Consider the following 14065-nt stretch of genomic DNA (forward strand, 5'->3'; position numbering starts at 1 on the left):
ATGTATGCATGTGTGTATGTATGTATGTATGTGTGTATGTATGTATGTATGTGTGTATGTATGTATGTATGTATGTGTATGTATGTGTGTATGTATGTATGTATGTATGTATGTATGTATGTATGTATGTATTTATGTATGTATGTATGTATGTATGTATGTATATATATATATATATATATATATATATATGTATATATATATACATATATATATATTTATATATATATACATATATATATATATATATATGTATATATATATATATATATATATATATATATATATATATATATATATATATATATATATATATATATATATATATGGGGTCATATTTTGAGTAAACATTGGCCAATATTGGAGCTTTGGAATATGATGAGCATTCAGCATGGACGACGTTGTGTTGTGTTGTGTTGTGTTGTGTTGTGTTGTGCGAATATATAACTACATATATAATGACAAATAAAATGATAAATAAAATTGGTCTTTACACTTCCGTACAAAGTATTTCCACAACAAAATATTGAAGACTTAAAGCAATAAGATGTTAAACACAGATATATATTTACCGGTGTAAAAGGTTTTTTTTTACCTATTGTATATCAGACAGGAATTTGTTTATTTGCGAAATGATGTATTCCAATATAATACTGATAATTCTGAAATTATTGAGTTTACGTTATTTAAGAAAGAAATTGTCGAACGATTGCGCTGATAATTAATGTCAATATAAATCAATGAATAGGCGATACCAAATGTAGAGGTTGAAGAATATTAATGAGTCTATGAATCCATCTTCTTTTCCAGCCGACGACTTAATCATCCAGCCACTGTTATTGTTATCATTCCAAGCTGACGCCTTTTTTTATTTCAATGCACTGAAATTAATCTATATTCATTGAAAAACATTTCAGGTATTATACAACTGTGTATATGGTATATTTCACTTCGGATTTTTTCCTCCTAGCAAATCATGTTGATCCGTATATTAATGTTTGAAGTAATAACTAAAATATCATTAATAAAAAAAAAAGAAAAAAAAAAGATTCATTGATAAAAAGATAGGTAGGTATGCATAATCACTGATTCTGTCGCGGATGTGCACTGAAATACTGCAATTATATATTTAACATTGTGTTTAATTCAGTAATATTAACATATATAGCGAAATTAGGCTTTCATTTTGCAGTGCAATTGCTAAGAATTACATATATAATCGTTATACTGCAATAACTGAGTACAATAGCGATAGACATCATACGACCAGGTTTTTGTGTCAGTTTGTAGAGGTACCCTCAGGGTTAGTCATTACACACAATGCGTGGCGGCAAACTTCACAAAATGCATTGATACACACTATGGATGGCGTTTGGTTTATTAAACTGTCAAAATTAGTGATTGATATGTTGCATTTCCCTCGCATTTCTTTTAAACAAACCTCAACTGTTAGCGATGATTTGTTAGAGTACCTGTTCCAATGCCCTTCATTTATTCCTGAGTCTATTGAATACAATAGTCTGAGTTAACAGCTCAATTTAATTGTGGGTAATCTTCTATTTCGTACATTGTCATGGTTACACCCTTAGAGAGTAATTCAGGAAGGAAACAGCGTATTGTTCGAAAATAATCGATAAATATCGTTGTGCTGTGTATCTTTTTACTAATATTTTCATGGCTAAGCGTTCCTGCCAAAATTCGACTAATCGTTGCTCTGACTGTCCGTTAGTATTCACACACACACACACACACGCACACACACTCTCTCTCTCTCTCTCTCTCTCTCTCTCTCTCTCTCTCTCTCTCTCTCTCTCTCTCTCTCTCTCTCTCTCTCTCTCTCTCTCTCTCTCTCTCTCTCTCTACAACGTCGATTCATGCCTTCAATTGCACTTCAATTAGATTGTCACTTGGTCTTTTATACAATTGATGGCAATTTGTTTGGCCTAATCTGCCTGCTATTGTCTCCATTTTGTGGGGTCAAGATCGACAAGGTAAGCCTATGATGAGCCACCCTGGGGTCATGTATTGAGTAAACATTTGCCAATGCTGGGGCTTTGGATATCCCTTTCATCCCGTCACTCCCCCCCCCCTCATGCTCACCGCTGGAGAAATATGAACATTCAGTATGGACGACGCTATGTTGTGCAAGCGATTACACATACGGTACGGACACGGCAGCATCGATGGATGCAAACGACATAGAACAAATATGAATATATACTATTCTCATTCAGGGCCACTTGGGGGTCATCCTGAGGAGCTATATCACTGTTCTATAACAGTTATATTGATAACTAGACAATCACATCTCTCAGTTTGCACCATCAATATATTGACATATACAGGGTCTGGGTTTTGGAGAGAGAAAATAGTATCTCTATAAAATTATTTTGTAGTATTTTTTTGTAAATGATAACTACTATAATAACATATTTATTATATCTATGAAGACTATATAGAAAATTAGAAAATATAGAGGACAGACAATCAGACAATCAGACCTTTGGGAATAATTTATAAAAATAATTAGTTATAATTATTATGCAGTTCTCATTTGTCATGATGTAATGTCGCCTTTGGGATACATGTATTTAATTGTGACAGCCACAGGAATGGATATAACGATTCCATATTTCACTGTTAGAATTTTACATACATACATACATACATACATACATACATACATACATACATACATACATACATACATACATAGTGAAGTGACCATTGGTTGGAAGGGGTTCGCAGAATCAGACCTTGCACAAGGCTGTGTTCTATTTTGATGGCTCCAACACCTGAGGGATATACTTATCAATCTGTCATTGAGCGCTTTACAATAATATAACTGCAACACCTTTACGTTTCTAACCACTTATTTTTGCGCAACTTTCACTTTTATCAATGAGATCTTCATAACGTTTTCAATGATAATCAATTTTCAATATTTTCTGTGTACTTAGGCACAGTTGTTTGATTGCCATCTCATACCAATATATTAGCATTGATCAAAAGAAATTGGATTATGTAATAGCCTCAGTATTCACATCATATTTTAATTACTCCCGATATTCCCCGAGGAAAACCGAAGATGTTTGTATATTGCCGATGCTTAATACTTCTCCGACTTCAAAGTGCATGCCAAGAAAGAGATAGACTAAACAATGTACGGAAATATCGATTGTCTTTCATTATGGCGTTTGCCTGTCAAATATCTAACGATAATTTTTAAATGAATATTGTAAGTTATACCATTTGAAAATATAGTGTGTATGTATGTATGTATGTATGTATGTATGTATGTATGTATGTATGTATGTATGTATGTATATGTATGTGTATGTGTGCTTATATATGTATGTATGTATGTATGTATGTATGTATGTATGTATATCTGTGTGTGTGTTTTTTGTGTGTCCATTAGTGTGTGTATACATTCATATGTGGATGTGGTGGTCAGGAGTACGACTTATTTTTCGTAAATGTTGATGCCTTTACCAGTTGCTAATGTTCAGAAAGTTATTTAAAGATTAAAAATGATAAAGCAATTTGTTGAATTCTGAGTAATCAAGCCGTAAACAGGGCTATTTTTCCTTTGGGGATAATTAGAATTATATTTTTAACTGTCACCATCACACATTTACCTTTCTTTGAGCATCTCACGAGACTTTAAGTGTTATGCTCCCTACATCTGATCACTTTTGGTGGAATCACTTTTGTTGGCGGTACTCTCTGAAGTTCACTCCAGTAACTCAAAATAGGGTAGGTGACAATTAAGCTACTAATGTGCGAAGTTCCAATAACTCGTTATAAACCCACGTATAGCACTAAACATTTGTTTCAAATTTGAATTTCAGATTAGACGTTAATTGATGTTTACATAAAAAGTGTATTTTTTTACCAAGTTGAACATCTGCGACATGGTCAGGCCTGTTTGGAGCCTTGATGGTGACTAGGGAACCATATAAATAATTACATTGATGATGCAAGTGTGTTATGTACATTATTGAAATTGGCTCTTGATGGCTTTACAGTAGAGAATATGTACACATCTATAACATAGAATATACGGTCAAGATATCACAGCTCTTGATAGTACAACCTAATCAAATATCATTGTCCGTATATTGATAAGAATACTCTTGGTAGAATCTTTACATTTAGGTAATTATATATAACTACTAGCCACATTGAACTTACCCACATCATATTGATATTGATAACATGTAGTTCTGTCAACCAGGGATTTGTACATGACCATCCTAAGAAATACTGCCATAGTGCGTAGTCAGTGCAAAGTTTTGAACTAAGCTTTAGGTTGTAAGTTAAAAATACTCTATCAGAGGTAGGGTCCCAAAACTTCTTAGGTAGAAAGTGTATCTGTGAAGTACGTCAAACTTTTGTTTCAAAAACATAGTCACACTCTTTAAATGCTTACTTAAACTTTATAATACCCCAAAAAGTGTCTCAACTTCCCATATGACTGAAAGAAATTCTCATAGTTTCATTGAATAACTTTCAAGTAGCTTAATGTACGTATGAGCTGTGTGTATGATGTTTCAATCTTACCAAGACTTTAAATTACTACCAACTGTCTGTCCTGTTGGTGGTATAGAACTCAGGAGAGTTTTGCGTCGTAGTTGACATATATAGTTAAAACATTGGCGATGTAGGTAACAATATTGCGGTCCGTAGAGATTTGTCACTAATTGTTGTTTGTGTTCAGCCCATGAGCCTTTACCTCCATTACATGTTAACACAAATCAACTACATGTATATGCAAAGTCAGAGTGAGTTGTATACACATTAAGATGGCATATATGTATGTAAACGCTATATTTTGAAATTTATGTTTCCTTTACTAGTTTATGCAACACAATGAAGGTTTAGATTAATGAGCAAATATTCGTTTCATCACAAATATGTGAATAAAAGATATGGAGTAATAATACGGATATGTTGTACATGTACAGTTGACATGGCTGTCATATACACATACATACATACATACATACATACATACATACATACATACATACATACATACATGCATACATACATACATACATACATACATACATGCATGCATGCATACATACATACATACATACATACATACATACATGCATACATACATACATACATACATACATACATACATACATACATACATACACGCGCGCATTTACGTACGCATACACACACACAGACACACACACACACACACACACATACACATACATCCTAGTGTTAACGTTACGTAGAAAGTGCCCCAGGGACCACTTTACCAGAAAATCAAGTTCTCAATGTATCTCCAAACTTTGTCATACAAAAGCTTTTTCCTGGTCCTTTACGATGACTTGCTTTCAAGGAAATTGGCCATAAAATGGGTTGATTTTGACATAATTGTGACCTTCATTCAAAATATTGGTATAGTGGTTCATGTTTTTTTCTTTCTTTTTTTTGAGAACAAAGTAACGTTGGAAATCAGACGAGATAACGTCTAGCCACTTTTCTGGTAACTTGTTTCTGGGAGTTTAACGTCATTATCGAGTATTACCGAAGGAAAACTCAGTGGATTCTAAAAGAATTTGTTTTGTTAGGTCTAGGTTTCCCCTCGGGGGAAATTTTATAATTGGCATTAAGGGAAAAAACAGTTACAAGAGCTTTTACGTGTCACAATATTAACTTGTTCAAGTCCTTGTCAGAGCCAATATAGGCACGTGCAGGATGACGTCCACTGAATCAATGACTCTTGCATCATTTGAGGTTGTACGCATGCCTGGTTCGTAATAAACAACACGTTGAAAGATAAATCAAGGGCTTGGTGTATACACAGTAATAAGATGCATAAATTGGATCTATTTTAAATAGACTTGTCCTCAATCCATGTACAACTTAATGTGCTTCAGGTAAATTACAGAATTCAGCTCAAAATACAACTCCTTAAAATACAAATTTACCAACGTACTTGCACCTGTATACCTTTGCTGAACTCATTTAATGGAACAATCACACACGAACTTTAGGTAGTAGTCATGAACTTGCACTCAAAGCACCAGGAACTAGTCTTAATTCATGATCGATCATTTACCTAGATGCTTCTTGTACTCGGATACGACTACTACCCGCCGATATCAGTACAACACCAAATATAATTACCTATTATTTTGCTGTACTGTACTGTGTCAGAGAGTATTTTTAAATGGATACCAGGCGCTCTATATGAATGTTTATCTTCATAATCTTCGTCTGTATTTTGCAGGTGGTGGTTAATTACACCTTATTGGTTATGGTACAGGCTTATCCGTGTTGTTAATATAGTTACCAATGTAATACTTGACAATATTACAAAATATCATCAGCGCGTGCGTCTTTTATGATTCATCTTGAAAGGTTGAATTTATTTTCAAGTGTTACACATACAGTTTGAAGTCATTAGTACTAATATTGATAACTGGGTTGGAAACCGGCGAATTGTGGTTGTAAAAGACGTGGATGTGTTGTCAAACGTCTGCAGTTTATTTTTTATACAGATTTTGCAAGTACTTGATCCAAACCACGCCCCCCCCCCACGCACACACACATACACACATACAATGGACACGCGCACGCACTACACAGACGTGCATACACGTTCACACACACACACACACACACACACATACATACATACATACATACATACATACATACATACATACATACATACATACATACATACATACATACATACATACATACATACGACGACGACGATTAAATCCTAGACTGAAATTGAAAAGACGTTAACAGCTTTATTTTCACAAAACACAGAAGCAAAACAAATTCAAATATATTCATAGACACACATATCAACAAATCCTAAAGTTCATAAGTCTGATTCGGCCTTCGTCGGTAACATAGCTAAATAGATTTCCAAAACCATAATGTTGTCATAAAATTACTCTATATTTTCACGAAACCAGTAGGAAACCCGCAGAAATATTTACGAGTGTTTTGAATTAAAACTGAAAACGGATCAGACAGGCAGACTACTTGTCTGTGCGTGTAAACCATATAACATAAACTATTGTTAAAGAGTCGGCACAGTTTAGGTACGTAGATTAAAATGCAAACTTAATTTTCCTCCAGTAATTAATGTCATTTATGACTTTATAGATTCCTACCTTATCTTCGTTAAAAGAAATTTTATGGCCAGAAGAGGCAGAGTCTGTTTTATATTCAAAGAATATCCCCTTTCTGGTGATCCCTACATTGTTGCAAATCACTTAATATGATGGCGTTTATTTACTTATTTATTTTTATTAGTGTATGTATGTATGTATGTATGTATGTATGTATGTATGTATGTATGTATGTATGTATGTATTTATTTATTTATTTATTTATTTATTTATTTATTTATTTATGTATTTATTTATTTATTTATCTATTTATTTATTTATTTATTTATTTATTCATTTTGATTTATTTTTTAGAGGTTGTCCGAAAGACAGACACTCAAAAAATTGATACAATATATACAATATTTAACAATAAAGACGGAGACAAAAGAGTGAATGTGACTAATAACAACAAATTTTAAAAGTCAGCTAATTCCTTTAAAATAACTGTTTTAAATGGTTTTCAGACTAGAAACTATGTCAACATCTTGCAAGGAATTGATAAAGTCGAAAGTCTAAGGTAACTACGACTTTTTTCCCTGATCTGATTCCAGAATTAAAACGAGTTAAAAGTGTAATGGGCCCGAAGATTCCTAGCCAGAGCATGAAATGGAACATTGGCAAATACATATATACAAATATAGTGTTGTGTCTCTGTAATGAACAGTTGGTGGTTTGAGCACATATTTTGGGTAGTTCATGTTCTTCATAAATATTAGGGTTAATAATCATGTAGCGGGGTCACATTTTGGACTGCTTAGGTTTTGAAGGTATGGTTTGACCAGATCGTATCCATCTGTCAGTAAGGTCAGCATACCAGCAGTTGGCGAAGTGTACACTCTTTCGACACTATTGGCAGTTTGCGGACATACAAAAGATCTCAACAATATAGAAAATTCCTAATTTCAAGAATCATAAAAAGTATATTGCATATCTGCTGTTTCAAATTATTCAATAAGTTCTGTTGGAAGCTGGAAATATTTGTATCCAGTGGAATTATATATTTCAATTATGATAAACAAACACAAGTATGTGGGGATTAATATTAAAATTGATAAATAGATAACAATTAGGTTGTTGTGACCCAAACAACGCTAACCTTAATTTTCCTGGTCATGATGTACATGCCGCAGAGTTTATGGAGAATGCATCTAATTTGTAGCATTGGCATTTCCTCGATAATCGACTATTATTCGTGCAAACAGAACACAACAACCTCTTATTATCCCTCCAACCATGCTATAATTGCCTTACAAATGTGAGTTGTTCAAGTAAGAGTACTTATGTAAAACAAAACCCCATGAATCAATATTTTGCACGTAACTCCACAGCTAACTAAACGTAGGACAACTTATAATAGATAATGCTTTACTACTCTAATTGTGACGTCACAAGCGTCAAGTTTGATATTTATTAATTTGCTGTCAAATTGGTTTACCAAGTTCATTTACACGTTAAAACTGAGGAAATGTCACAGGAAACAACATTGAAGTTATTTCAGAGCTGTAAATCATGTCAGCCGGTTATAATCAAGTGCAGAATAACTGACAGCGAACCCAATGTATACCGGAACTCAACGCCGATATAACATCCACAGGAAATGTTCAAATTACCCGACATTATGTTCTGACAAAGAAGTTTGATTGGTTTACTTGGGTTAAAGTCTCGACAGCAAGTACTGATGTGTACATTTTGTTGAACATCAGTAGTTGCCTGGCAACATAAAATGGTGACAAAACTGTTGTAACAATCTTTTAATGATTTCGACACCACGTTACACAACCAACCTTCCTAGTCTATTTGTGGTACCGTTGTATAAAGTGGCAAACTGCCTTTTTATTTTAAGTTAGCAAAATATCACTAAAGTTTATACGAAAATATATTCTGTCGAATGCCTTTGGTATGAAAATAATGATGAAATAAAGTATTCTGATAAAGATAATCTAATTATCCCTCTATATCGTCGTGTGAAAACATATGCTTAAATATGTATACATACTATGTGAACTTTCGTTTTAAAAAGAGTAATTGAAGCTACTGTTCATTTTATGTTCTCATCACTTTGATTGATTGATTGATTGATTGATTGGTTGGTTGGTTGGTTGGTTGGTTGGTTGGTTGGTTGGTTGGTTGGTTGATTGATTGATTGATTGATTGATTGATTGATTGATTGATTGATTGATTGATTGATTGATTGATTGATTGATTGATTGATTGATTGATTGATTGATTGATTAATGGATTGATTGATTGCTTGATTGATTGTGGTGATTGATTGATTGATTGATTGATTGATTGATTGATTGATTGATTGATTGATTGATTGATTGATTGATTGATTGATTGATTGATTGATTGATTGATTGATTGATTGATTGATTGCGGTGATTGATTCGATTTCCGAAGTGAATGAAATAATTCTAACGGTTTGGCACTAACAACTGATTGGTGAAGACATTAGATACCACAGCCATTCCTAAAACCAGCTATTATTTTTTGACACCGGGTACAAAGGTTATTGCAACGACAACTTGTTCTTCTATGACGTTGTAGTCACAAATATGAATTCTCCTATTTCCATCACCCGCAGCATATACACTAGAGAATCTATCCCAATGCTAATACCGTTAACGTACGTATCGTCAACAGCATTTAGCAATGGTTTGACGCTGAAAATTTTTTTTTTTTAAATTACCTATGAAAATATTATACTCAACATTAGTTTCCTAGAATATTGTGCATCACTCTCTTTTGATATGAATGCATTACTAATCATATACAATAAATAATTTGATGCAGGGGTTTATTTCACTGTCGCTTGGTTTAAGAAAAACGCTTGTAACACATACATTCCTTTGGAGGGACTTTGTTCAAGGTACTCCATTAACATCGCCAAATTGAAATATGTTTTTTCCCCGAAGAGCAAGGAAAACATAATGCAATGTATTGTGGGTAAAAAGGAATTAAAACTCAACATTAATACATAATAAATCATGTTCAAATTTTGTAATATGTCATATCGACAATGTAGATAAGTTTATGACAGGCTACATTATATGACGACTACAACGAACCTGTAGTGTCAGTGCCCTGAGGATTACTCCAATATTTACGCATTAACGTCGTCATTTTCTCAATATAATCGATTCTTCATCATTTTGAAGTGCATATACCAACACATGAATGCAATAAAACAAGGTCTGCGCATGCCTCTTTAGTTGGCACTTTGACTGAACTTGCACTCTCGAGAAGACGTTGTTGTATGGCGCTTCTAATTATATGTGTACATGTGTATACATATATAGGGACATGCGCACGCACACTCGCGCGCACGCACTCACACACATATATATACATACATACATACATGCATACATACATACATACATACATACATACATACATACATAGAAAGACATGCTGATTGATAGAAACGTACATACACACACATCACAAAGTCAAACTCACACTCTTCCACATACAAAACTAGTCGAATTAAAGTTCTTTGTAGTACATGTCAATATATGTCGCTATTTTATTACTGTTACTCAGTTTCCAAAATAGCTTAGAATACAATAATTAACATATATGAAGGTAATATCATACGACATTTACATAGACAGAAAGTTGTGTCTTCAGGACAAGGCTAAGAATGTTTTAAAAACATAGCTAAGCGTTTAATTAGCATACTGTTTGTAGGTTTAGATGTCTCTATAACCTTAAACCACTAAGCTCTCTCTCTCTCTCTCTCTCTCTCTCTCTCTCTCTCTCTCTCTCTCTCTCTCTCTCTCTCTCTCTCTCTATCTCTCTCTCTCTATCTCTCTCTCCCCACACACACACGCACGCCCACATAGTCACTCCCACTATCAATTCAAAAGGTAAACAGTGTTGCATGCATCGTTTTAACAACATAACGGCAGCAATGTCTTTTAATAGCGTACCACAGCTTTCGTCCCATTGATATCATCCTCACAACAATGTATCACTTAAGCATAGAGAAAAGCCCATAGATGTCAGAGATCCGAACAGCATGTTCATTCAAAGTATTGTTATGTTAAGCTCCATGTCATTAAATGAGAAATTATTGTCGCCTATCCTAACATGTCTAGTTTTGTACGTCGATAATATTGTGGGTTTTTTTGCATAAAACGCTCCGGTTATTACGAGCACGTTGCCGTTAATGAGGTAATGACGCGAACAAGATGCCAGTAGATTTCAACAAGCTGCAAAGGTTATTAGTAGCAAACACAGTGAATGAATGTATACTACAGTGGTAAAGCGCCATAGTTTGTAAATGTAAAAAGTACCTTTCTGTGAGCCAGTGTCTTTCTTAAAAATACCCAGGTATTTATACATTAGATATTAGTTGTTTTTGTGCTTACTGTTTGTCATCTGTAAGACATTAGAAGTTTTGTCAACAAGTTTATTTCCTGTCCTTGAAAATTTTCCTACAATTGTGACCACTGGTAACAAATAAACAATACCATTATGACATGACCTTGAAACGTCACATAATCAAGTGAATCAGCTTTTCCAAAAACAATGATATGTAAGCCGGGACGTTAACATTAAGAGAGTGAACATGAGTGACGCTCCAGGTTAAAAGTCGGTAATAAATAGAAATCGCTTCACGTACTCGTCAGCTGTGCCAACGTTAATTATATATGCAAATAAGCCATTTGGGGGTACATAATGCAAGTATCGGACCATTACCGCCATAAAACACTGCTTATACAAAAAATGACTCAATAAAATTGAACATTTTGTTGGAGTATGTAATAAACTACACTTGGAAAACGTTTGAACGTGTTGCTTAGGTTAAAGCAACCTATATTTTTCAGCTTTTAGCGCACGCTCTATTTTCATCAATTGCAACGACTTGGCTCTAGGGTACGGTTTTCTTGCTTTTGACTAGACAACTGCCAGATATTCAGCAAACGTCTTCTGTGTTGTTACCGAGGGAAATGATTACCTAGCAGTCACATTATTGCGCTATTTATGGTGCACGTTTTAGATTGTACCATCAAATACAGTGCCACACGGTTCCGGGTCACGACTGTCACTTTACTCAACATTGGATGACAATCTAGTGATATATCACAGAGGTGTACATGAACAATGCATTATCGTAATATATACTCTTTTTTTTAGTTTCAAAAGGTATTTGATAGTATTCTGGATTTATTTCGGCGCATTCCTACATGTGAATTTTTCAGCAACAGCGACATAGATATATATTAATATATATAAAGTCGTGATCTTCTGTCAGGTGGTCACACTATATATGTGATCATTTATAGAAACGACATGGAATATTCACCTGTTTAATATGAATAAAAAATGACAAGCAAATACTTGACACGGATAAAATATACATACCTAAATTCCGATTGTGTATTGCAATGACAAGAGCACTCCTTCCATCTTTATCCACGCAATCGGTGTTAAAGTGAGCTTTATTTTCCAACGCTAGTATCATAGCCTTTTTGTCGCCCTTCTCGGCAGCTGCTAGAAAGAGCTTTTCCATGTTTTTAGCGGCACAGCCCCGATCCATGTCCATGATGTCGCTGGTTCTGCTTCGACGGCTACTCCTCTGGAAAAGAAACAACAAACTTTGCTAGGTTTTCCCCTGTTTGAACAGAAAGTTGTACGCTAGATGCGCACACTTTCTGCATTTCACGCTCACTCATAAGTGAAACAACACGTCGCAGAGATGAGGTCACGTGATTCGCTGACGTCACAAAAGGCGTCTATTTCGAGTACGGGTCATACAGAATCTCCTGGCAAACGCACAAAACAGACCAGCATTGTCAACGATTATACAAATGTGTTGTGAAAAAAGCGATAACTAGTTAATAATTGACGTACATCGCAAATAGTTCACCGAGCACAATGAGTATTTTCCCTATAGCATGCTTGCATTGTGCTGCCGATAATAATTGTGCAATCTAACCTTGGGCTCAATTTGAATTAAGCACTGCCAATTTTAATCGGTAAAATCTCAATTTTAACAAACATTGATTCACCAATTTATGATGGGTACGTACGCTGGATTCGTTGTTTTGGTTGATTGAATTGCATGTGTGTTTGAACTATGCTTCGTTGCCTGATGATATGTTGTATGCGATAAAATAAAATATGAAAGTCAACCTCAAATCGCGGATAAATAAGCTTAAATATATATTTGATCGTTTCTTACAACTGACAGAACTGAAGTGATAACAACTGTAACCGATTTCAACCAGAATCGTCATCTTAGTAGAATTTATCAGCTTTGTTTTAATGACCCAATATGAATTAAAGTGTTTGGTGTGAAAAAAAAACGTTGTCTGACAGAACTTGCTTATGAATAGCAGAATGGTTCATCCAATGTTATCCTTGGCTTCATTAATAATACTAATGTAACCACCTGGTATTAAGATATGTGTCTTTAATTAGAACACTGTTTCCTTCAGTTTTAGAACAATATTGTGGATAATATGACCAACTAAATTCATACATTACCAAGTCGTACTTATAGGTTAGTGTAAATATCTATAAATCCAACTTTATAACGATGTGAATTTCACAAATTAGCTTGGAAGATGTATGGAAGGCCTAAAAAATGTTTGGTTCCGGTTACCCGACCCCAGCTAGATTTTCACGCCGATCCTTAACTTCTTTTTGCGTATTCGAGAGAGAAAAAAATAAAAATCGTGAAGATTATGAAGTCTCGCAAGAAATAGTGAATACGGAAACTGATCGACGTCAACTTAAAAAGACAATATATAAATGGTTTTACATCTGATGGGAAGAAATCAATAACACATCGACCATACGGAAAACAACGGAAAACATAACTACCTGAAGTGGACTCTCACATATGGCAAAAAATATATTTAAAAAAATGAAATAAAAAATCT

General features: G+C 34.2%; 1 protein-coding gene across 1 annotated transcript in view; it reads right to left on the reverse strand.

The window, feature by feature from the left end:
• Nucleotides 1-12829, reverse strand: part of LOC144445618 (short transient receptor potential channel 4-like) — a 49683-nt gene extending 36854 nt beyond the window's left edge. Inside the window, exon 1 of the mRNA XM_078135234.1 lies at nt 12543-12829. Within this exon, the coding sequence (XP_077991360.1) occupies nt 12543-12723 (181 nt within the window). The 5' untranslated portion in view covers nt 12724-12829. The remainder of the gene's footprint in view (nt 1-12542) is intronic.
• Nucleotides 12830-14065: the final 1236 nt, after the last annotated feature.

This window comes from Glandiceps talaboti, chromosome 14 (assembly GCF_964340395.1).
Source record: "Glandiceps talaboti chromosome 14, keGlaTala1.1, whole genome shotgun sequence".
In the NCBI taxonomy this organism is placed as follows: domain Eukaryota; kingdom Metazoa; phylum Hemichordata; class Enteropneusta; family Spengelidae; genus Glandiceps; species Glandiceps talaboti.